Source organism: Bombina bombina, chromosome 2 (genome assembly GCF_027579735.1).
Source record: "Bombina bombina isolate aBomBom1 chromosome 2, aBomBom1.pri, whole genome shotgun sequence".
Lineage (NCBI taxonomy): Eukaryota > Metazoa > Chordata > Amphibia > Anura > Bombinatoridae > Bombina > Bombina bombina.
Window position 1 is genome coordinate 584,014,703 of NC_069500.1, and position 25,996 is coordinate 584,040,698.

Here is a 25,996-nt window from a genome sequence, read left to right on the forward strand (position 1 = left end):
TTTGGAACGCAAATCCACCTTATCAGCATGGAAAACCATCTAAGGCGAGTCGCACTGTAATGCAGATAGCCCAGAAACTCTTTGAGCTGAAGAGATAGCAACTAAAAACAGAACTTTCCAAGATAGAAGCTTAATATCTATGGAATGCAAGGGTTCAAACGGAAACCCTTGAAGAACATTAAGAACTAAATTTAGACTCCATGGCGGAGCAACAGGTTTAAACACAGGCTTGATTCTAACTAAAGCCTGACAAAAAGCCAGAAGGTCTGGGACATCAGCCAGATGCTTGTGTAATAGGAAAGACAAAGCAGATATCTGTCCCTTTAAGGAACTAGCTGACAATCCTTTCTCCAATCCTTCTTGAAGAAAGGACAAAATCCTAGGAATGACATGTCCACCAGGTCTGCATACCAAGTCCTGCGTGGCCACGCAGGTGCTATCAAAATCATTGAAGCCCTCTCCTGTTTGATTCTGGCAATCAGACGCGGAAGGAGAGGGAAAGGTGGAAACACATAAGCCAGGTTGAACGACCAGGGTACTGCTAGAGCATCTATCAGTACTGCCTGGGGATCCCTGGACCTGGATCCGTAACAAGGAAGCTTGGCGTTCTGACGAGACGCCATCAGATCCAATTCTGGTGTGCCCCATAGCTGAACCAGTTGAGCAAACACCTCGGGATGGAGCTCCCACTCCCCCGGATGAAAAGTCTGACAACTTAGAAAATCTGCCTACCAGTTCTCTACTCCTGGGATATAGATCGCTGATAGATGGCAAGATTGAGTCTCTGCCCATCGGATTATCCTGGAATCTTCTATCATCGCCAAGGAACTCCTTGTTCCCCCCTGATGATTGATATAAGCTAAAGTCATGATGTTGTCCGACTGAAACCTGATAAAACCGGCCGAAGCCAGCTGAGGCCACGCCTGAAGAGCATTGAATATAACTCTTAATTCCAGAATATTTATCGGGAGGAGGGTCTCCTCCTGAGTCCACAAACCTTTCGCTTTCAGGGAATTACAGACTGCACCCCAGCCCAGTAGGCTGGCGTCCGTCACTATAACCCACGCTGGCCTGCGGAAACACATTCCCCTGGACAACTGATCCTGTGACAACCACCACAGAAGAGAATCTCTGGTCTCTGGATCCAGATTTATCCGAGGAGATAAATCTGCATAATCCCCATTCCACTGTTTTAGCATGCATAGTTGCAGTGGTCTGAGATGCAAGCGAGCAAACGGAACTATGTCCATTGCCGCTACCATAAGTCCGATTACCTCCATACACTGAGCCACTGACGGCCGAGGAATGGAATGAAGAGCTCGACAGGTGGTTATAATCTTTGATTTCCTGACCTCCGTCAGAAAAATCTTCATGTTCACCGAATCTATCAGAATTCCCAAGAATGGAACTCTTGTGAGAGGAATAAGGGAACTCTTTTTCACGTTCACCTTCCACCCATGAGATCTTAGAAAGGCCAACACTAAGTCCGTGTGGGACTTGGCTAGTTGGAAAGTCGAAGCTTGAATTAAGATGTCGTCTAGATAAGGCGCCCTGCAATTCCCCGCGGCCTTAGGACCGCCAGCAGGGACCCTAGCACTTTTGTGAAGATTCTTGGCGCCGTGGCCAGCCCGAAGGGAAGAGCCACAAACTGGTAATGCCTGTCCAGAAAGGCAAACCTTAGGAATTGGTGATGATCTTTGTGGATAGGAATGTGTAGATACGCATCCTTTAAATCCACGGTGGTCATATATTGACCCTCCTGGATCATTGGTAAAATAGTCCGAATGGTCTCCATCTCAAACAGATTTGAGTAGAAACCTTGCCCCTGTTCTGCTTTCGGAACTGGGCAGATCACTCCCATAGTAAAAAGGTCTTCTACACTGCGTAAGAACGCCTCTCTTTTTGTCTGGTTTACAGACAATTGAGAAAGATGGAATCTCCCCTTTGGAGAAGAATCCTTGAAATCTAGGAGATACCCCTGGGTTACAATTTCTACGGCCCAGGAGTCCTGAACGTCTCTTGCCCAGGCCTGAGCAAAGAGAGAAAAGTCTGCCCCCTTCTAGATCCGGTCCTGGATCGGGGCTACCCCTTCATGCTATTTTAGTGGCAGCAGCAGGCTTTTTGGCCTGTTTACCCTTGTTCCAAGCCTGGTTAGGTCTCCAGGTTGGTTTGGATTGAGCAAAGTTCCCCTCTTGCTTTGCAGCTGGGGAAGAGGAAGCGGGACCACCCTTGAAGTTTCGAAAGGAACGAAAATTATTTTGTTTGGTCCTTGTCTTATTCAACTTATCTTGAGGGAGGGCATGGCCCTTCCCCCCAGTGATGTCCGAAATGATCTCTTTCAGAGCAGGCCTGAATAGGGTCTCATCAATGAAAGGGATGGTCAAAAGCTTAGATTTAGATGACACATCAGCTGACCAGGACTTAAGCCATAACGCTCTACGCGCTAAAATGGCAAAACCTGAATTCTTTGCCGCTAACTTAGCGAGATGAAAAGCGGCGTCTGTAATAAAAGAATTAACTAGCTTAAGAGTCTTAATTCTGTCCAGAATATCATCTAGTGGGGTCTCCACTTGAAGCGCCTCTTCTAGAGCCTCAAACCAAAAGGCAGCTGCAGCGGATACAGGAACAATGCACGCTATAGGTTGAAGAAGAAAACCTTGATGAATAAAAATTTTCTTTAGGAGACCCTCTAATTTTTTATCCATCGGATCAATGAAAGCACAACTGTCTTCAATAGGTATAGTTGTACGCTTAGCCAGAGTAGAAATAGCTCCCTCCACCTTAGGGACCGTCTGCCATGAGTCCCTCAGATATGGGAAACATTTTCTTAAAAACAGGAGGGGGAGCGAACGGAATACCGGGTCTATCCCACTCCTTAGTAACAATGTCCGAAATCCTCTTAGGGACTGGAAAAACATCAGTGTAAACAGGAACCTCTAGATATTTGTCCATTTTACACAATTTCTCTGGAAATATAATAGAGTCAAAATCATCCAGAGTCGCTAAAACCTCCCTGAGCAAAAAACAGAGGTGTTCTAGCTAAAATTTAAATGCCGTCATATCAGAAGCTGTCTGAGGGAGTAACCTTCCTGAATCAGAGATCTCTCCCTCAGATAGCAAATCCCTCATCCCTACCTCAGAACATTGTGAGGGAGTATCGGATACGGCAACTAAAGCGTCAGAAGGCTCAGCATTTGTTCTTAACCCAGAGCTACTGCGCTTCCCTTGCAACCCTGCCAGTTTAGATAAAACCTCTGTAAGGGTAGTATTCATAACTGAGGCCATATCTTGCAAGGTGATAGAATTAGACGCACTAGAAGTACTTGCCGTCGCTTGTGCGGGCGTTATTGGTTGTGACACTTGGGGAGAACTAGATGGCAAAACCTGATTTCCTTCTGTCTGAGAATCATTCCATTGCCAAACTCAAAATATGCTGTCTGCAAGTTATAGACATATCAATACAAGTGGGACACATTCTAAGAGGGGGTTCCACAATGGATTCTAAACAAATTGAACAATGAGTTCCCTCAATGTCAGACATGTTGAACAGGCTAGTAATGAGACAAGCAGGCTTGGAAAACACTTTATTTAATGAAAAAAACACAATTTTCAAAAATGGTACTGTGCCTTTAAGAGAAAAAAAGGCATACACAAACTGCAAAACAGGTTAAAATTGCTTCAAATCTTCTGAAATGTTAACAGTGTACCCACAAAGCTTTAGAAAGATTGCACCCCAAGTAAATAGGCAATAAACCCCAAAATGAGCAAACCGGATTGATAATGCCCAAAACCGGTAAAAAAAACCTGTTAGCACCTTGCCACAGCTCTGCTGTGGCGCCTACCTGCCCTTAGGGGACGAAAATATGAGGATAAAGCTTTGTTTAGGCTCCAGGAGAGTACCAGGACCTCTGGAGATGCTGCTTGCTGCCTGTCTGTATAACTAGATGCGCAACTGAGGCACGAAAATAGGCCCCGCCCATCTCACTCGATGTTGCTGGGGCCTAAACCAAATCCATAAAGCCCTGTTTATAGACCATGTGGGTTATAAAAACCCTTAAATAAGCCAAATGAACCCTCAACAGATGTCCCATCATAAAATAAAAAACGTTTTACTCCCAGACACACAAACATTTGCAAATATAACATCAAACTGAGTGCACATGAAATTAGCCCATTATGTAAGCTAGTAATGCCCCTTATTAAACTAGGATTACTGCTTACCCTTCCCCTAATGGGGATACTGTCAGCCTTTCTGAGTTAACACAGTCTCTGCAGAAAAAATGACTGAACAAACCTCATTGCTGTATAGCAAGAAATCGTTCCTCACACTGAAGTTTTCCTGTACTCCTCAGCTCATGTAGGAACAGCAGTGGACTTTAGTTACAAATGCTAAGATCATCATCCTCCAGGCAGAAATCTTCAGCTATGTCCTGCCTGAGAGTAAATAGTACAATACCGGTACCATTTAAAATAACAAACTCTTGATTGAAGATAAAATAAAAAACTAACAGTTTAACACCTCTTCTCTTTACCCTTCCTGCTTAGAGCCAGCAATGAGAATGACTGGGGGGTGGAGTTAAGGGGGGAGTTATATAGACAGCTCTGCTGTGGTGCTCTCTTTGCTACTTCCTGTCAGGAAGGACAATATCCCACAAGTTAGGATGAATCCATGGACTCGGTACATCTTGCAAAAGAAAGAGAACCTTCCAAGATAACAATTTAATGTCAACAGTATGCATAGGCTCAAACGGAGCATGCTGCAAAACAATAAGAACAAGATTGAGGCTCCAAGGTGGAGCCCCAGATCTAAACACAGGTCTGATCCTAGCCAGAACCTTAAAGAATTGCACATCCAGAATCTCAGCCAATCTTTTGTGCAGTAACACCAACAGGGCTGATATCTGTCCCTTCAGGGAACTAGCACATAAACCCTTTTCCAGTCCATCCTGGAGAAAAGCTAAATTCTAGCAACCTTAACCTTATGCCAGGAAAAGCCATGCTCTTCACACCAGTACAAGTAAGTCCTCCACACTTTATGGTAGATACGACGAGTAACTGCAAACAACTGATGGAAAGGACCCACAAAATAGGCTGCACTACTAGCACTCTGGGCATAGACTTATGAACGGAGAGAACAAAAGGGGCAAATAAAATATAACTTTTACTGATAACAGGTTAAAAAAAAGGGACCCAATGTGAAACACATTAAAAACAACCAAAGACCTGTTGATGATAATTCCTGTTCGTATACTATTACTGCCTTTGAGATGTGATACATTAAAACAGGAAACGACACTGTGCAGTCTAGCATATGGTGCAGAGACAAAAATGTATTCTACTATAGTAGAGGGTAGTCAGGGCTAATATATGAGATTAATTGGGGTAGAGAGAGTGGTTATGGTCTTAATAAATCAGTATCAGTACAAGGTCTAGTACTATAGCGGTTCTTAAAGACCATGATATACTGCTGACAATCAGTGAAGTAGTAAAATCATTACCACTATTATAGTAAGTGCCACTCTTATTCACATACAATATCGTTATAGAAGGTAATAGTGCTTAGGCACCTACAATCAAAGATTAAAATCTTGTGTACTGTATCTAGCAATCTTAATAAATAATCAGATAGAAACTAATATTATGTTTCTAATGGTTCTTGACAATAAAGTCTCCACTAGTATGTTGTTGGAGTTATATATTGACATATAGGGACTTGTGATATTAAACGTTCGTGTAACGTTAAGCATTCGTGTAATGCTTCAACACATGTATTTTTGCAACATTTTATATACCTATTCTTATTGATTTGTGTTGAATCTTTATGGATTGTTCACAGGCACTGTTTCCTTAGTTATGGTTGCTTTAGTGGTACTTAATTGTAATTATTCTTCCCACGAGTTGCTGGAACAAATTTCACAGCAGCATTATGCAATCAAGTAACAGTGAATACCAATGTATCAAATTAAATATTGTTGCTTTTGAACTAACAGTGAGTGCAAATGTATCCGATAAAATACTGTTGCTCTTGATGAATGAAAGACAGTTTTTAAAAAATACTATTAAAAACAGGGGCACTTTCATTCATCAAAGTGTAGAAAGCAGCCGTTTGGATTAAAAACTTACCTTTGTTTTTTTCACAACCAGAGCAGCTTCCCCCACCCGGAGATCATCTCTTCACACGTCATCAATGACTAATCCAGTTTCCTCCAATCACGGCTTTCCCCCCAGGGAAGTCATTGCCTGGGCCTTGACGCCATGCCGTTATTGGAGAAAGCTGGATTAGTCATGGATGACGTGTGAAGAGAGCATCTCCGGGTTGGGGAAGCTGCTCTGGCTGTGAAAAAAAGAGAGGTAAGTTTTTAAACAAAACGGCTGCCTTCTAAACTTTGATGAATGAAAGTGCCCCTGTTTTTTAATAGTATTTTTTAAAAACGGGCTTTCATTCATCAAAGTTTACCTTCACTTTAAGTAATAGCTTCTATTTAACAGCCACACTGCAGACTGTATTTAGCAGAGTTGTTAGCAAACATTAGAACAACGTGTAATGGAACAATATATTGGTATATGTTGATAGCACTAAGACATACTCCCTCCTCCTAGACGATGCTGGAACAACTTTCACAGCAACGTTATAAATGTCTATGGTTATTAGTGAGCAGTAACTTAAGTAACATAAGGTCTCAATAAGACTTTGTAGAAGACTAGCACTAGGTGCATAAGTATCAAAGTAAATAAAGCTGCCTTTGAGCAATAGCTCCTATTGGCTAGCAACGGTAAAGGATAGTAGCGTATATCACCTAGTGCCGCTACAGCGATCATCAGATCTATGGAAACATTTAAAAATGGAGCTCCTGTTAGCTCCCAACCCCCTGACGCGTTTCATCCGTATTAGGCTTTTTCAAAGAGGCCAATCCTCCGGATGTGCCGGTTTAAGTATTCTCACGGAACCCAGTGGAGTTATTCTCTCCTTAATGATTGGATAGACTTTCTGTCACTCATACGGATTAACTCCAATCAGAGTTGAGAAAAAGAGTTAGTGTCAAACAAAAGGTATAGTGACGTGTACAAAACGGACTATAATGTACATAGAATCTGATTGCCAAAAGTAGATCTGTCTTAGAGCCTGTGTAATACATTCCCTTATATTACGCAAGTTCTTAAAGTACATGAAATTAAAGTGGGTACCAGTTCTAGTTGCTAGAGGTATCAAAGTCATCACAGCTCTTTAGCATATGTCATATGGTTTAGATTATTCTCTTGTATTAGATGTGTTCTTAAATTACAGGATCTTCAATTATACTGTGTGTAGAATTTAATTGCTACAGGTATCAGAATATCATCATAACTAGGTATGTTGGTTATGGGACCTGTATTATATAATCACTTATACTAAATATATTCCCAAATTGTAAGATCTACAGTTGTAATATATATAGTGTAGAATTACTAAGGTGTCAAAATATAATCACAGCTTAGTTATATCCATCATAGATCCTTTGTTGCAATTCTATTATACTACATCAATTTTTTTTTGACTATAAGGTCTACAATGTGACATGATTTCTAATTACTCAAACGAGTAATGGCCAGTAGTCTATATGTGATAGTAAGGTGTATTAAGCAGTGTATACCGTCAGGATGCCGTGAATAAAAAGTGAAACTAAGTGAATGGATTAAAATAACATCAAAGGGGAGGGGGTCATAAACTGTTGTGGTCATAAACTGTCCTTCCTGAACCAGAGGAAGGATTGACTGAATTGTCTCCATTTTGAAAGAAGGAACACTCTTAAACTTGTTTAGGCACTTTAGGTCTGGAATTGGACACAAAGTTCCCTCATTCTTTGTATCCTGCTTTGGAACCACAAAAAGGTTTCAATAAAACCCCAAACATCTTTCTGCAGTAGGTACTGGGACAATTACTCGTAAAGAGGAGAGATTCTGTATGCAACCTAAGAAGGCAGCCCTCTTTTCTGGTCTTGTAGACAGACTGGAGAGTAGGAATCTGCCCCTGGGCAGACGAGACTTGAATCCTATCCTGTATCCTTGAGATACAATCTCCAGAACCCAAGGATCTCAGTCTGTTTTTATTCCAGGACTGAGCCGGCTTCCAAGTACCCTTGGGCTGCTTGGACTTGGATGAGGATTGCTGTCATCCCTTAGGCCTATTTTTCTTGTCCTGCGGGAGGAAGACACCCTTCCCTCCATTAACCGTAGAAATAATGGAGTCCAGCCCTGGATCGAATAAAATATTTTGCTTGAAAGGAAGAGAAAGGAGTCTGGATTTAGAAGTCATATCCTCAGACCAAGACTTCAACCAGAGAGCCTGGTGGGCTAGAACCACAAAGCCAGAAGCCTTTGCATTTAGGCAAATAATTTGCATATTAACGTCACAGATGAAAGAGTTAGCAATTCCCAGTGCTTTAATCCTCTCCTGAATATCCATGAGGGGAGTCTCCACCTCATTGAGCTCCAACAGAGTATCACACCAGTAGGTAAGCTGCTCCAGCACCCGCGGCTCCAGCTGCCGCCGGTTGAAATAAAAATCCTGCATGTTTAAATATATTCCTCAGAAAAGTTTCCATGTTCTTATCCATAGGCTCTCTAAAAGAAGAACTATCCTCCAAAGGGATAGTAGTATGCTTAGCCCGCATAGAGATAGCGCCATCCACCTTAGGGATGGAGCCCCACAAATCGAATTGAGAGTCAGGGACCGGGAATAATTTTTTTAAAGTAGACGAGGGGGATAAAGAAGTTCCTACTCTTTTCTATTTCGTTACTAATAATGTTCACCATCTTAACTGGCACAGGAAAAGTCAGAGGGACATTCCTATCTTCATAAATCCTGTCTAATTTAGGGATCTTATGTTCCTCAGGGAGTGTAGCCTCTGGAACCTCTAACGTTGACAGAACCTGCTTTAATAAAAAATGCAGATGCTCAATTTTAAATCTAAAGGAGGGTTCCAAACGCTGAAGGAGGTTTAGAAACTGAAGTCTCCGATTCCGAAAGTTCACACTCTGAAGCTACAGAGGCTAACTCATTCTCAGATAGCTGGGACATAGTAGCTAAATCCGGCAAATATTTAGATGACTAGGTCAAGAGAACTATGTTTAATCTTTCTCTTGCGTTTGTTAGAGCAAGGTAAGGCACTCAGGGCCGCAGACTCCGCCGATGGTAACTACGCGGTAAAGTCAGCTGGGAAAAGCCCCTATTTGGGGGGTTGGTTGTGTGCGTGGTGAGATTTACTGTTGGCGGGGTTGTTTGTATTTTTTTTTTACAGGTAAAAGAGCTGATTACTTTGGGGCAATGCCCCGCCAAAGGCCCTTTTAAGGGCTATTGATAGTTTAGTTTAGTTTAGGCTAGGGTTTTTTTTTATTTTGGGGGGGGGGGCTTTTTTTATTTTGATAGGGCTATTAGATTAGGTGTAAATAGTTTAAATATCTTGTAATTTGTTTAATATTTTCTGTAATTTAGTGTTTGTTTTATTTTGTACTTTAGCTAATTTAATTTATTTCATTATTTTTAATTTAGTTAATTTATTTAATTGTAGGGTTAGGTTAGGTGTTATTGTAACTTAGGTTAGGTTTTATTTTACAGGTACTTTTGTATTTATTTTAGCTAGGTAGTTATTAAATAGTTAATAACTATTTAATAACTATTCTACCTAGTTAAAATAAATACAAACTTGCCTGTAAAATAAAAATAAACCCTAAGCTAGCTACAATGTAACTATTAGTTATATTGTAGCTAGCTTAGGGTTTATTTTATAGGTAAGTATTTAGTTTTAAATAGGAATTTTTTAGGTAATAATATTAATTTTTATTTAGATTTATTGTAATTATATTTAAGTTAGGGGGTGTTAGGGTTAGACTTAGGTTTAGGGGTTAATACATTTAGTATAGTGGCGGCAACGTTGGGAGCGGCAGATTAGGGGTTAATAAATGTAGGTAGGTGGCGGCGAAGTTAGGGGCGGCAGATTAGGGGTTAATATTTAACTAGTGTTTGCGAGGCGGGAGTGTAGGCAGTTTAGGGGTTAATATCTTTATTTTAGTTGAGGCGATGTCCGGAGCGGCAGATTAGGGGTTAAAATTTTTATTATAGTGTTTGCGATGCGGGAGGGCCTCGGTTTAGGGGTTAATAGGTAGTTTATGGATGTTAGAGTACTTTTTAGCCCTTTAGCTATGAGTTTCATGCTACGGCGTTGTACCATAAAACTCTTAACTACTGACTTTTAGATGCGTTAGGACTCTTGACGAGGTAGGGTGTACCGCTCACTTTTTGGCCTCCCAGGACAGACTCGTAACATCAGCGCTATGGAAGTCCCATAGAAAAAGACTTTACAAAGTTTACGTAAGTTGTTTTGCGGTAAGGCCAAAGAAGTGTGCGGTGCCCCTAAACCTACAAAACTCGTAATAGCAGCGGGCGTAAAAAAGCAGCGTTACCTCTTAACGCTGCTTTTTTACCTTAACGCACAACTCATAAGCTAGCCGACAGTTTGCATATCCTAAAAAGCCCCCTTTAAAAAGAAAACCCCAACTAAAAATAAAAAAAAACTATACTAAAAGTATATAAAAGTTACTATAGCAAAAGCCCTTAGAAAGGTTTTTTGTAGGGCAATAAATAAAAACTTCTAAAAAAAAAAACAGGCTTTTTTTGGATTTGGACAAAATAGCTATGTGCACTTTCAAGGGCAATGCCCAACCAAATGCCCTTTCAGGGCAACTTTTAGAGTAGTTTTTTTTTTAGATAGGCTTTTTTTTTGGGGGGGGGGGGGGTAACTTTTATTGTAGAATAGGGTTGTTTTTTTAAAAAAAAAAAAAAAAAAAAAAAAGACCTTAGACACTTTAAGACACTGCTATATAAAAAGCCATTCTAATTGCTATAGTAACCTTTAGTGTTAGTATAGGGTTTTCTTTATTTTAAGGTGTTTGTTGTTTTTTTTAAAGGGGACATTAGTTTTATGACAGACATAACTTTTTTTTTTTTAATTTTGGTAAAAGTATTTTTTTTAATTTTGTGTAATTTTATGGTTTGTTGTTTTGATTTGGGGGGTTGTGGCGGATTAGCGTTTAATAGGTTAGGGGTTTTATTGTGATGGGGAGCTATGGTGGGTTAGGGGCTTATTGTTATGGCTGCTGTGGCGGTTAAGGGTCTAATAGGTTAGGGGTCTTATTGTGATGAGGGGCTGTGGTGGCTTAGGAGTTAATAGTTTATGGGGTAGTTAAGTATTTAGGTTATGGAAGATATGGGGTTAATGGTGTAGGTTGCACTGGGGGTTAGGGCAAGTAAGTGGCTAATATTTTAGTGTACAATTGCATTTATATATAATGTTAAAATTATATGTATTGTGATGTATAATGAATATTATTTTAAGTATTGTATATAATTTAAAATGAAGTTATATACACATGTTCATTTTATTATTTTAAACATATATATATATATATATATATATATATATATATATACACACACATACAGTATATATATATATATATATATATATATATATATATATTAAAACATAATTTATGTAAGAACTTACCTGATAAATTCATTTCTTTCACATTAGCAAGAGTCCATGAGCTAGTGACGTATGGGATATACATTCCTACCAGGAGGGGCAAAGTTTCCCAAACCTCAAAATGCCTATAAATACACCCCTCACCACACCCACAAATCAGTTTAACGCATAGCCAAGAAGTGGGGTGATAAGAAAAAAGTGCGAAAGCATAAAAAATACGGAATTGGAATAATTGTGCTTTATACAAAAAAAATCATAACCACCACAAAAAGGGTGGGCCTCATGGACTCTTGCTAATATGAAAGAAATGAATTTATCAGGTAAGTTCTTACATAAATTATGTTTTCTTTCATGTAATTAGCAAGAGTCCATGAGCTAGTGACGTATGGGATAATGACTACCCAAGATGTGGATCTTCCACGCAAGAGTTACTAGAGAGGGAGGGATAAAATAAAGACAGCCAATTCCGCTGAAAATAATCCACACCCAAAATAAAGTTTAAATCTTATAATGAACAAAAATGAAATTATAAGCAGAAGAATCAAACTGAAACAGCTGCCTGAAGTACTTTTCTACCAAAAACTGCTTCAGAAGAAGAAAACACATCAAAATGGTAGAATTTAGTAAAAGTATGCAAAGAAGACCAAGTTGCTGCTTTGAAAATCTGATCGACCGAAGCTTCATTCCTAAACGCCCAGGAAGTAGAAACTGACCTAGTAGAATGAGCTGTAATCCTTTGAGGCGGAGTTTTACCCGACTCGACATAGGCATGATGAATTAAAGATTTTAACCAAGATGCCAAAGAAATGGCAGAGGCCTTCTGACCTTTCCTAGAACCGGAAAAGATAACAAATAGACTAGAAGTCTTTCGGAAATTCTTAGTAGCTTCAACATAATATTTCAAAGCTCTAACTACATCCAAAGAATGCAATGATTTCTCCTTAGAATTCTTAGGATTAGGACATAATGAAGGAACCACAATTTCTCAGATGGCCAAAAGAAACAAAACTTTCCAAGAAAGTAATTTAATGTCCAATGAATACATAGGTTCAAACGGAGGAGCTTGAAGAGCCCCCAGAACCAAATTCAAACTCCAAGGAGGAGAAATTGACTTAATGACAGGTTTTATACGAACCAAAGCTTGTACAAAACAATGAATATCAGGAAGATTAGCAATCTTTCTGTGAAAAAGAACAGAAAGAGCAGAGATTAGTCCTTTCAAGGAACTTGCAGACAAACCTTTATCCAAACCATCCTGAAGAAACTGTAAAATTCTCGGAATTCTAAAAGAATGCCAGGAAAAATGATGAGAAAGACACCAAGAAATGTAAGTCTTCCAGACTCTATAATATATCTTCCTAGATACAGATTTACGAGCCTGTAACATAGTATTAATCACAGAGTCAGAGAAACCTCTTTGACTAAGAATCAAGCGTTCAATCTCCATACCTTTAAAATTTAAGGCTTTGAGATCCTAATAGAAAAAAGGACCTTGTGACAGAAGGTCTGGTCATAACGGAAGAGTCCACGGTTGGCAAGAGGCCATCCGGACAAGATCCGCATACCAAAACCTGTGAGGCCATGCTGGAGCCACCAGCATAACAAACGAGCATTCCTTCAGAATCTTGGAGATTACTCTTGGAAGAAGAACTAGAGGCGGAAAGATATAGGCAGGATGATACTTCCAAGGAAGTGACAATGCATCCACTGCTTCCGCTTGAGGATCCCTGGATCTGGAAAGATACCTGGGAAGTTTCTTGTTTAGATGAGAAGCCATCAGATCTATTTCTGGAAGTCCCCACATTTGAACAATCTGAAGAAATACCTCTGGGTGAAGAGACCATTCGCCCGGATGTAACGTTTGGCGACTGAGATAATCCGCTTCCCAATTGTCTATACCTGGGATATGAACCGCAGAAACTAGACAGGAGCTGGATTCCGCCCATACCAGTATCCGAGATACTTCTTTCATAGCCAGAGGACTGTGAGTCCCTCCTTGATGATTGATGTATGCCACAGTTGTGACATTGTCTGTCTGAAAACAAATGAACGATTCTCTCTTTAGAAGAGGCCATGACTGAAGAGCTCTGAAAATTGCACGGAGTTCCAAAATATTGATTGGTAATCTCACCTCCTGAGATTCCCAAACCCCTTGTGCTGTCAGAAACCCCCAAACAGCTCCCCAACCTGTCAGACTTGCATCTGTTGAAATTACAGTCCAGGTCGGAAGAACAAAAGTAGCCCCCTGAACTAAACGATGGTGATCTGTCCACCACGTCAGAGAGTGTCGTACAATCGGTTTTAAAGATATTACTTGAGATATCTTTGTGTAATCCCTGCACCACTGGTTCAGCATACAGAGCTGAAGAGGTCGCATGTGAAAACGAGCAAAGGGGATCGCGTCCGATGCAGCAGTCATAAGACCTAGAATTTCCATGCATAAGGCTACCGAAGGGAATGATTGTGATTGAAGGTTTCGACAAGCTGAAATAAATTTTAGACGTATCTTGTCTGTCAGAGACAGAGTCATGGACGCTGAATCTATCTGGAAACCTAAAAAGGTTACCCTTGTCTGAGGAATCAATGAACTTTTCGGTAAATTGATCCTCCAACCATGATCTTGAAGAAACAACACAAGTCGATTCGTATGAGATTCTGCTAAATGTGAAGACTGAGCAAGTACCAAGATATCGTCCAAATAAGGAAATACCACAATACCCTGTTCTCTGATTACAGACAGAAGGGCACCGAGAACCTTTGTAAAAATTCTTGGAGCTGTTGCTAGGCCAAACAGCAGAGCCACAAACTGGTAATGCTTGTCTAGGAAAGAGAATCTCAGAAACTGATAGTGATCTGGATGAATCAGAATATGCAGATATGCATCCTATAAATCTATTGTGGACATATAATGCCCTTGCTGAACAAAAGGCAGGATAGTCCTTATAGTTACCATTTTGAATGTTGGTATCCTTACATAACGATTCAATATTTTTAGATCCAGAACTGGTCTGAAGGAATTCTCCTTCTTTGGTACAATGAAGAGATTTGAATAAAACCCCAGCCCCTGTTCCTGGAACTGGCATAATTACTCCAGCCAACTCTAGATCTGAAACACATTTCAGAAATCGCTGGATTTACTGGGACACGGGAAAGAAAAAATCTCTTTGCAGGAGGCCTTATCTTGAAGCCAATTCTGTACCCTTCTGAAACAATGTTTTGAATCCAAAGATTGTGAATTGAATTGATCCAAATTTCTTTGAAAAATCGTAATCTGCCCCCTAACAGCTGGGCTGGAATGAGGGCCGCACCTTCATGTGGACTTGGGAGCTGGCTTTGGTTTTCTAAAAGGCTTGGATTTATTCCAGACTGGAGATGGTTTCCAAACTGATACCGCTCCTGTGGATGAAGGATCAGGCTTTTGTTCCTTATTGTGACGAAAGGAACGAAAACGATTATTAGATCTAAATTTACCTTTAGATTTTTTATCCTGTGGTAAAAAGGTTCCTTTCCCTCCAGTAACAGTTGAGATAATAGAATCCAACTGAGAACCAAATAATTTATTACCCTGGAAAGAAAGGGAAAGCAAAGTTGACTTAGAAGACATATCAGCATTCCAAGTTTAAAGCCATAAAGCTCTTCTAGCTAAAATAGCTAGAGACATATACCTGACATCAACCCCAATGAAATCAAAGATAGAATCACAAATAAAATTATTAGCATGTTGAAGAAGATTAACAATGCTATGAGAATTATGATCTGTTACTTGTTGCGCTAAAGCTTCTAACCAAAAAGTTGAAGCTGCAGCAACATCCGCTAAAGATATAGCAGGTCTAAGAAGATTACCTGAACATAAGTAAGCTTTTCTTAGAAAGGATTCAATCTTCCTATCTAAAGGATCCTTAAAGGAAGTACTATCTGCCGTAGGAATAGTAGTACGTTTAGCAAGAGTAGAGACAGCCCCATCAACTTTAGGGATTTTGTCCCAAAATTCTAATCTGTCAGATGGCACAGGATATAATTGCTTAAAACGTTTAGAAGGAGTAAATGAATTACCCAAATTATTCCATTCCCTGGAGATTACTTCAGAAATAGCATCAGGGACAGGAAAAATTTCTGGAATAACTACAGGAGATTTAAAAACCTTATTTAAACGTTTAGATTTAGTATCAAGAGGACCAGAATCCTCTATTTCTAATGCAATTAAGACTTCTTTAAGTAAAAAACGAATAAATTCCATTTTGAATAAATATGAAGATTTATCAGCATCAACCTCTGAGACAGAATCCTCTGAACCAGAGGAACCATTATCAGAATCAGAATGATGATGTTCATTTAAAAATTCATCTGAAAAATGAGAAGTTTTAAAAGACCTTTTACGTTTACTAGAAGGAGGAATAACAGACATAGCCTTCTTAATGGATTTAGAAACAAAATCTCTTATGTTAACAGGAACACTCTGAGTATTAGATGTTGATGGAACAGCAACAGGTAATGTAACATTACTAAAGGAAATATTATCTGCATTAACAAGTTTGTCATGACATTCATTACAAACAACAGCTGGAGGAATAGATACCACAAGTTTACAGCAGATACACTTAACTTTGATAGATCCAGCACCAGGCAGCGTTTTTCCAGAAGTATCTTCTGATTCAGTGTCAATCTGGGACATCTTGCAATATGTAATAGAAAAAACAACATATAAAGCAAAATTGATCAAATTCCTTAAATGACAGTTTCAGGAATGGAAAAAAATGCCAGTGAACAAGCTTCTAGCAACCAGAAGCAATAAATAATGAGACTTAAATAATGTGGAGACAATAGTGACGCCCATATTTTTTAGCGCCAAAAAAGACGCCCACATTATTTGGCGCCTAAATGCTTTTGGCGCCAAAAATGACGCCGTATCCAGAACGCCGACACTTTTGGCGCAAAAAAACGTCAAAAAATGACGCAACTTCCGGCGACACGTATGACGCCGGAAACAGAAAAAAAAAAAATTGCGCCAAAAAAGTCTGCGCCAAAAAATGACGCAATAAAATGAAGCATTTTCAGCCCCCGCGAGCCTAACAGCCCACAGGGAAAAAAAGTCAAATTTTAAGGTAAGAAAAAAAATTGATTTATTCATATGCATTATCCCAAATATGAAACTGACTGTCTGAAATAAGGAATGTTTGAACATCCTGAGTCAAGGCAAATAAATGTTTGAATACATATATTTAGAACTTTATATAAAAGTGCCCAACCATAGCTTAGAGTGTCACAAAAATAAGACTTACTTACCCCAGGACACTCATCTACATGTAGTAGAAAGCCAAACCAGTACTGAAACGAGAATCAGTAGAGGTAATGGTATATATAAGAGTATATTGTCGATCTGAAAAGGGAGGTAAGAGATGAATCTCTACGACCGATAACAGAGAACCTATGAAATAGACCCCGTAGAAGGAGATCATTGAATTCAAATAGGCAATACTCTCCTCACATCCCTCTGACATTCACTGCACGCCGAGAGGAAAACTGGGCTCCAACCTGCTGCGGAGCGCATATCAACGTAGAATCTAGCACAAACTTACTTCACCACCTCCATAGGAGGCAAAGTTTGTAAAACTGATTTGTGGGTGTGGTGAGGGGTGTATTTATAGGCATTTTGAGGTTTGGGAAACTTTGCCCCTCCTGGTAGGAATGTATATCCCATACGTCACTAGCTCATGGACTCTTGCTAATTACATGAAAGAAATTATATATTTATGTTTAAAATTATAAAATTAACAAGCAAAAATAACTACATTTTAAATTAAATACAATACATAAAATAATATGCAATATACTTAACAATGCATATCATTTTATAGGGGGTATAGGTAAGACATGACATAGGTGTAGGCGGACTGTGGAAGTTAGCTAGGCATTCCAGGGGGAGTATAGCTAAGATATGGAATAGGTGGCGGGGTTTTTATGGAGTTAGCTGGGCGTTCCAGGGGGATTATAGCTAAAGTATGACGTAGGTGTTCTGTGGGAGTTAGCTGGGCATTCCAGGGGGAGTAATCTGCACTTTGATTGGGATACATCACCAGAAGTGCGATTTATTCAAATCTATGAAGAACAGGTTATGAGTAAGATTTCAGCCATGTGTGTGTCGCCACCTTTTCAGCGGCAAGATTTTACAGTGTGAGGCAGGCAGTGTAGGTGTAGTTACAGTAAGGTCACACAGGCATTATTTTAAGTGTCCCTAGACAGAAACCGTGTTTGGTTTCAGTGAGTGCACTGTCTATGCTGAGTAGGAACACTTCAAATACTGCCTGAGGTATCACCACTCGCTGACACTTCACAGGTCCGCCCCCTTTTTTAAAATATATCGACAGACTGTGAGCTTAACAAGGCCAGAACGTTTGTCTGCTGATGCTTTGAATATCCGCGCATGAAAGTGGAAAGTTAGCATACCTCCCAGCATCTGATTTTTTTGACCTAGGACATATGAGGCCAGGCCAATTGATCCAGGAAATATAGGGCAGGGTTTAGGCAGTCATAGGTTTCTGACTGGCACCAATCAACAAACGTAGATGAACTGGAGGACAAGCTATTACTGTGGGACAATCTCAGACACCTGAGAGTTCTAAGTTGGTTAAAGACATTTCCGCTACAAATGAAGTCTGTAAATCAATTTGAATCTGGGCTAGATGTTGGTGACATTTCTTAAACACCTGTAATTTCTAAATGCAATGTAGATAAGCATTTAATAGCATAGAGTTCACATCCCCACCCAAATATAGGTTTCTACCTTAACCCTTGTTCCAGACAGCCAGTTGTTTCTTAATTCCTATTTAAGGCCATGGTTCCTAATTTTCATAAAACATAGGACTACCTATTTTTATTAACACCATAGTTTAATTAACCAATTATTAATGAATTTCAGCAATTAGCACTTGTACAACTTTATCATCAATGGCTTCAATCAAGAAAGGTCTATCAATTATTGCTGAAACCAGGTTCCTAGTGTGCAGAGGTTGCTTGGTGGGGTTCATTTTAGCAGGAGAGTGTGTCATGGAAATTACATGTAACTAGAATTTTCCATTAGCATATACAGTTTTAAAATGACTTATATGACCAAGTTGACTCTTTCCGGTAGTCAATCAACATCTAGACTGTTATTAGTAAAAACCAATGGCAAGAATTCTAGAGGTTCCTGTAGTTATAAATCTGCTGCATGGAACATTAATCAAACATTTCAAAAGTGTCTGAACCTGATACTTAAATGGAGTCTATGGTTAGATGGACCTCTTAACGGTTTCTCATCTTAAATGTTTTCTATTACTACAGATAAATTATTACATCAATGACAACTAAAGGAGATAAACATATACAGGTAGTCAATAGATAATGAGATTAATAATTTCTGTTATGAAAACATTTTTATATTAATTTAGTGCACACAAGTACAGTGTAAACCTTTTTAATTCTAATACAAAACTTTAATTTTCTCTAATAAAAGTTTATCTCTGAAGCTAAATAAATGTGTTTCCTATTCTAAACATACTTATGGTCAATGACTCATAATAATGTGCTGTTTACCTGTTGAGGTTTTATCACGAAATTCTTCAAGTTTGGACAAAGTAGCTGAAGTCAGTTGTTCAAGATGAACGTCTTGGGGAGGCCGGAAAAAGTCTGCTAAACTGTTAATGGTTTTCTGGAGAAAACAAAACACATTATATAGTTTTATAGTAATACGATACAGGATTAATATAAATATTGTATTACAAATAAGGTCAAATATTTTCATTATAAAAAAGTATTCTTACAGAATTTTTCCACGACTGTCCAGTTTTTTAAATAACACCTGGAATATAACCTTTTTATAATTTGCAGCCAATCAAAATTAGTTTTACAGGGAGATTGCAATAATTGGTACTTACTGCATCGTATATTATTTCCAGAGGCTGTGACTCAACAAGTAGTCTCTGGTCTACAAGCTCATCTAGCGGATTGGTTTCAAACATAAGGCTAAGCAGGGAGACATTATTTTCCGTTACAACATTTCGGGAAGAAAGCAAACAGGGAATATCCTTCCCTTGTGGTGCACCGGTTACCTCAAATGTACCAATCTGGGCTTCAAACCTGTATGTACAAAAAGAGTCATTCAATGTAGGAGACAGAGTTTTAAAATTAAAAGATTCTAAAAGTTTCTTAATAAGATTTAAAGGGACACTGTACTAATATGCTTCCCCTTAATGTGTTGCAAATGCATTGTTATACCTACTGCAGAGTATTAAATGCATGGGAAATTGTTCTTTCATGTTCGTTTTTGTATTTAAAATAGTTGTTTTGCACATTGAAACTATGACCTGTCATACTCAAGGACATGATCATAAAATGGGCTAAACCTGCAAGTAAAGCAGACCTGCTATTGCTACCTATGTCTAAACATAGGTATTGAAAGGCTTACTATGTCTGAGCAGTACCAGCTATTTCAGATACAAAAAAATCTATGTCCCTTACCTAACCCCTCCTCCCACTGGGAGAGTGATTAGTGCTATTGTCTCCTGTCTACATACATTTTCTACAGATAATACATTTGTTATTCATATTTTCAGTGTAGGTGATGGTTTCTACAGGAAAAAGTAGCTATTTCAAATGACAAAATAAAGGTAAATGAACATTTTAAAGGAGAGCACAATGTCCCTTTAACATTATTCTTTAAGTATATTAATCATTTCTATCAGACATCATCATTTTTATTATACTTTGTAAAGCTGCATCTAATTTTAAAGTGCTTGAAACACATTATAATAACTGAACAAATAAACACCTTCAAAATATTTTTATTATGGGAAGTAAATCCAGAATATAAATCTCAATTGGTTTTCTGGATTTGATTCCCCTAATATAAGTATTTTAAAAGTGTTTATTTGTTCACTTTTTATTTCACTTGTTGCTGTTTTTGAACCACATATTCACCTTATTGTGTTAACTATATTTTCTTTTTGCACATTATTATAATGCAATATTGTATTAAGTAAATGCCACATACAAACTATTTTAATTTTAAATGTGTAAAGTTCAGTCTGATTTAGCTGAATTATCAAAAAGCAAAGTAATCTAGGTCTATATCCACTATGGAATGATGTCCAGTTATTGTAAATAAGGAAGTAGATTTACAGTAATTAATTATTCATTAGACCAATACATTTACTCTTGCCTATCTTACCTAAGTGCTTGTGCTCCTGGGCGTTGTTTTAATACTGTACTCAAATCTGTAATTGCCAAATTGATCAACTCTGGTTTACTCTTGTCTTCTCGTAAATGAATTGACATACTCAGCAGCTTTACACAGAGAATAATAGCTTCATACTGGGGGGGGGGAAATAGAAAATATATTTATTAAAAGTAAATTTTCTTCAGTAAATAAGAATGAATGGATAACAAACAATTTCACTGGAATTACTTTGTTTTTGCTGACTGTGGGCCATATTACAAGTGGTGCGCTATATAGTGCTTAAGTCTTACAAGTTAAAAGTTAATGGTTTGCGCACAAGCAAAATCTGACACACGCTAACTTAAGGACGTTTATATTGCAACCGCGTTATGGTCTTCTCCTCATAGACATTAATGGAGCATGCAAATTGAAAAAAAAAAAATGTATGCTTACCTGCTAAATTTCTTTCTTTACGGATATGGTGAGTCCACAACGTCCTCAATTACTAATGGGAATATCACTCCTGGCCAGCAGGAGGAGGCAAAGAGCACCACAGCAAAGCTGTTAAGTGTCACTTCCCTTACCCATAATCCCCAGTCATTTAGCCGAAGGGAAATGGAAAAAGAAGATAACACAAAGGTGTAGAGGTGCCTGAGGTTTAGACAAAACTAAATGTCTTGAAAAAAGGGTGGGATTGTGGACTCACCATATCCAGAAAACATAATTTATGTAAGAACTTACCTGATAAATTCATTTCTTTCATATTGGCAAGAGTGCATGAGCTAGTGACATATGGGATATACAATCCTACCAGGAGGGACAAAGTTTCCCAAACCTCAAAATGCCTATAAATACACCCCTCACCACACCCACAATTCAGTTTAACGAATAGCCAAGCAGTGGGGTGATAAAGAAAGGAGTAGAAAGCATCAACAAAGGAAATTTGGAAATAATTGTGCTTTATACAAAAAATCATAACCACCATAAAAAGGGTGGGCCTCATGGACTCTTGCCAATATGAAAGAAATGAATTTATCAGGTAAGTTCTTACATAAATAAAAAATGTTTTCTTTCATGTAATTGTCAAGAGTCCATGAGCTAGTGACATATGGGATATCAATACCCAAGATGTGGGGAGGGAATAAAATAAAAACAGCCATATTCCACTGAAAAAATAATCCACAACCCAAAAAATAAGTTATTTTCAGTTTTGAAAGAAAAAAACTTAAATCAAAAGCAGAAGAATCAAACTGAAACAGCTGCCTGAAGAACTTTTCTACCAAAAACTGCTTCCGAAGAAGCAAATACATCAAAATGGTAGAATTTAGTAAATGTATGCAAAGAGGACCAAGTTGCTGCTTTGCAAATCTGATCAACTGAAGCTTCATTCTTAAAAGCCCACGAAGTGGAGACTGATCTAGTAGAATGAGCTGTAATTCTCTGAGGCGGGGTTTGACCCGACTCCAAATAAGCTTGATGAATCAAAAGTTTCAACCAAGAACCCAAAGAAATAGCAGAAGCTTTCTGACCTTTCCTAGGACCAAAAAATAAAAGAAATAAACTGGAAGTCTTCCTGAAATTTTTAGTAGCTTCCACATAATATTTCAAAGCTCTTACCACATCCAAAGAATGTAAGGATCTCTCCAAAGAATTCTTAGGATTAGGACACAAGGAAGGAACAACAATTTCTCTATTAATGTTGTTAGAATTCACAACCTTAGGTAAAAATTGAAAAGAAGTCCGCAAAACTGCCTTATCCTGATGAAAAATCAGAAAAGGAGACTCACAAGAAAGAGCAGATAGCTCAGAAACTCTTCTAGCAGAAGAAATAGCCAAAAGGAACAACACTTTCCAGGAAAGTAGTTTAATGTCCAAAGAATGCATAGGCTCAAATGGAGGAGCCTGTAAAGCCTTCAAAACCAAATTAAGACTCCAAGGAGGAGAAATTGATTTAATGACAGGCTTAATACGAACTAAAGCCTGTACAAAACAGTGAATATCAGGAAGAATAGCAATCTTTCTGTTAAATAAAACAGAAAGAGCAGAGATTTGTCCTTTCAAAGAACTTGCAGACAAACCTTTATCCAAACCATCCTGAAGAAACTGTAAAATTCTAGGAATTCTAAAAGAATGCCAGGAGAATTTATGAGAAGAACACCATGAAATGTAAGTCTTCCAAACTCTATAATAAATCTTTCTAGAAACAGATTTACGAGCTTGTAACATAGTATTAATCACTGAGTCAGAGAAACCTCTATGACTTAGAACTAAGCGTTCAATTTCCATACCTTCAAATTTAATGATTTGAGATCCTGATGGAAAAACCGACCTTGAGATAGCAGGTCCGGCCGTAACGAAGTGGCCAAGGCGGGCAACTGGACATCCGAACCAGATCCGCATACCAAAACCTGTGTGGCCATGCTGGAGCCACCAGCAACACAAAAGACTGTTCCATGATGATTTTGGAGATCACTCTTGGAAGGAGAACTAGAGGCGGAAAGATGTAAGCAGGTTGATAACACCAAGGAAGTGTCAGCGCATCCACTGCTTCCGCCTGAACATCCCTGGACCGGGACAGGTATCTGGGAAGTTTCTTGTTTAGATGAGAGGCCATGAGATCTCTCTCTGGAAGCCCCCACATCTGAACAATCTGAGAAAACACATCTGGATGGAGAGACCACTCCCCTGGATGTAAAGTCTGGCGGCTGAGATAATCCGCCTCCCAATTGTCTACGCCTGGGATATGCACCGCAGAGATTAGACAGGAGCTGGATTCTGCCCAGGCAAGTATCCGAGATACTTCTTTCATAGCTTGGGGACTGTGAGTCCCACCCTGATGATTGACATAAGCCACAGTTGTGATATTGTCTGTCTGAAAACAAATGAACGGTTCTCTCTTTAGTAGAGGCCAGAACTGAAGAGCCCTGAGAATTGCACAGAGTTCTAAAATATTTATTGGTAATCTCGCCTCTATAGATTTTGCTGGTAAAGGATACAATCTCTTAAACCTTGAAGAAGGAATAAAGGAAGTACCTGGCTTATTCCATTCCCTAGAAATCATATCAGAAATAGCCTCAGGAATGGGAAAAACACCTGGGGAAACCACAGGAGGTTTAAAAACAGCATTTAAACGTTTATTAGATTGAACGTCAATAGGACTGGTTACCTCAATATCCAAAGTAATTAACACTTCTTTTAATAAAGAACGCATATACTCTATTTTAAATAAATAAGTAGATTTGTCAGTGTCAATATCTGAGGAAGGATCTTCTGTTTCAGATAGATCCTCATCAGAAGAGGATGAATTATTATGTTGTTGGTCATTTGAAATTTCATCAGCTAAATGAGAAGTTTTAAAAGACCTTTTACGTTTATTAGAAGGTGGAAATGCAGACAAAGCCTTCATAATAGAATCAGAAACAAATTCTTTAAAATTTACAGGTATATCATGCACATTAGAAGTTGAAGGAACTGCAACTGGCAATGTACTATTACTGATAGAAACACTATCTGCATGTAAAAGTTTATCATGACAACTATTACAAATGACATTCGGTGGAATAATTTCTACAATTTTACAACAAATACACTTAGCTTTGGTAGAACCGATGTCAGGCAGCAATGTTCCAGCAGAAACTTTAGAGGCAGGATCAGATTGGGACATCTTGCTCAATGTAAGAGAAAAAACAACATATAAAGCAAAATTATCTATTCCCTTAAATGACAGTTTCAGGAATGGGAAACAATGCAAAAGCATAGGCCTCTTGATAGAAAAGAAAGCAGGAGGCAAACAACAATGGGGTATTGAAATAATGAAGAAAAATTGGCCAAGTATGACACACAACGTAACGTAAACTTTTTTGGCGCCAAAAATGACCGGAAATGACACACTTGCGTCACTAATGACGCCGCTGTGTGAAAGGTCTCGGCGTCACGTATGACGCCGGAAATGACGAAGTTGCGTCAAAAACGTATTTTTCCACGCCAAAAAAGTTTGCGCCAAAAATGACGCAATAAAGTCTAACATTTGACGCACCCGCGGGCCTAATACCCGCAAATGCAAAAAGTAGTCAAATTGAAAAAGACTAAACCCCAGGTAAGAAATAAATTTCTTAAAGTGTTTATATTCCCAAATATGAAACTGACAGTCTGCAGAAGGAAATACATGAACCTGACTCATGGCAAATATAAGTACAATACATATATTTAGAACTTTATATAATTTGCATAAAGTGCCAAACCATAGCTGAGAGTGTCTTAAGTAAATGAAAACATACTTACCAAAAGACACCCATCCACATATAGCAGATAGCCAAACCAGTACTAAAACAGTTCTTAGTAGAGGTAATGGTAAATTTGAGAGTATAACGTCTATCTGAAAAGGGAGGTAGGAGATGAATCTCTACGACCGATAACAGAGAAACCATGAAAAAGACCCCCGTTAGAGAAATCATTGTATTCAATAGGTGATACTCCCTTCACGTCCCTCTGACATTCGCTGTACTCAGAGGAATCGGGCTTCAACAATGCTGAGAAGCGCATATCAACGTAGAAATCTTAGCACAAACTTACTTCACCACCTCCATAGGAGGCAAAGTTTGTAAAACTGAATTGTGGGTGTGGTGAGGGGTGTATTTATAGGCATTTTGAAGTTTGGGAAACTTTGCCCCTCCTGGTAGGATTGTATATCCCATATGTCACTAGCTCATGGACTCTTGCCAATTACATGAAAGAAAGAAATAAACTCATCAGGTAAGCATAAATTTTGTTTTCTTTCCCAAGATATGGTGAGTCCACAACGTCCTCAATTACTAGTGGGAACCAATACCCAAGCTAGAGGACATGGAATGAAAAGGGAGGGAGAACAAGATAGGCAGACCTAAACAGAACGCACTATCGCATGAAGAACCTTTCTCCCAAGAGGAGACAGCACTCGTGGAATGAGCCATAATGCTGTCCAGCAGTCTCATAAGGAAAACTAATTATACTTCTCAACCAGAGAGAAAGAGAAGAAGCAGTCGCCTTTTGACCTTTACACTTTCCAGTGAAACAAACAAACAAACAGGACAGAGGACTGGCGAAAATCCTTAGTCGTCTGTAGGTAGAATTTTTAGAGCACGCACAACATCCAGGTTGTGCAACAAACATTCCTTATGCGAAGAAGGATTAGGACATAGGGAAGGAAAAACAATTTCCTGATTAAGATTCCTATCTTAAACCACTTTATGAAGAAAACCAAACTTAGTACGAAGAACCGCCTTATCAGCATGAAAAATAAGGC

The 25,996-nt window shown here is 38.8% G+C and overlaps 1 protein-coding gene across 4 annotated transcripts in view; it reads right to left on the reverse strand.

The window, feature by feature from the left end:
- The window catches only part of VPS13A (vacuolar protein sorting 13 homolog A), a 767,672-nt gene that overhangs the window by 493,224 nt on the left and 248,452 nt on the right, over positions 1-25,996 (reverse strand). For all 4 annotated transcript variants that reach the window (XM_053702484.1, XM_053702483.1, XM_053702481.1 and 1 more), the window contains exons 17-19: positions 20,728-20,870; positions 19,436-19,637; positions 19,095-19,209 (exon numbers count right to left, since the gene is read on the reverse strand). In XM_053702484.1, coding sequence (XP_053558459.1) covers positions 19,095-19,209; positions 19,436-19,637; positions 20,728-20,870 — 460 coding nt within the window. The remainder of the gene's footprint in view (positions 1-19,094; positions 19,210-19,435; positions 19,638-20,727; positions 20,871-25,996) is intronic.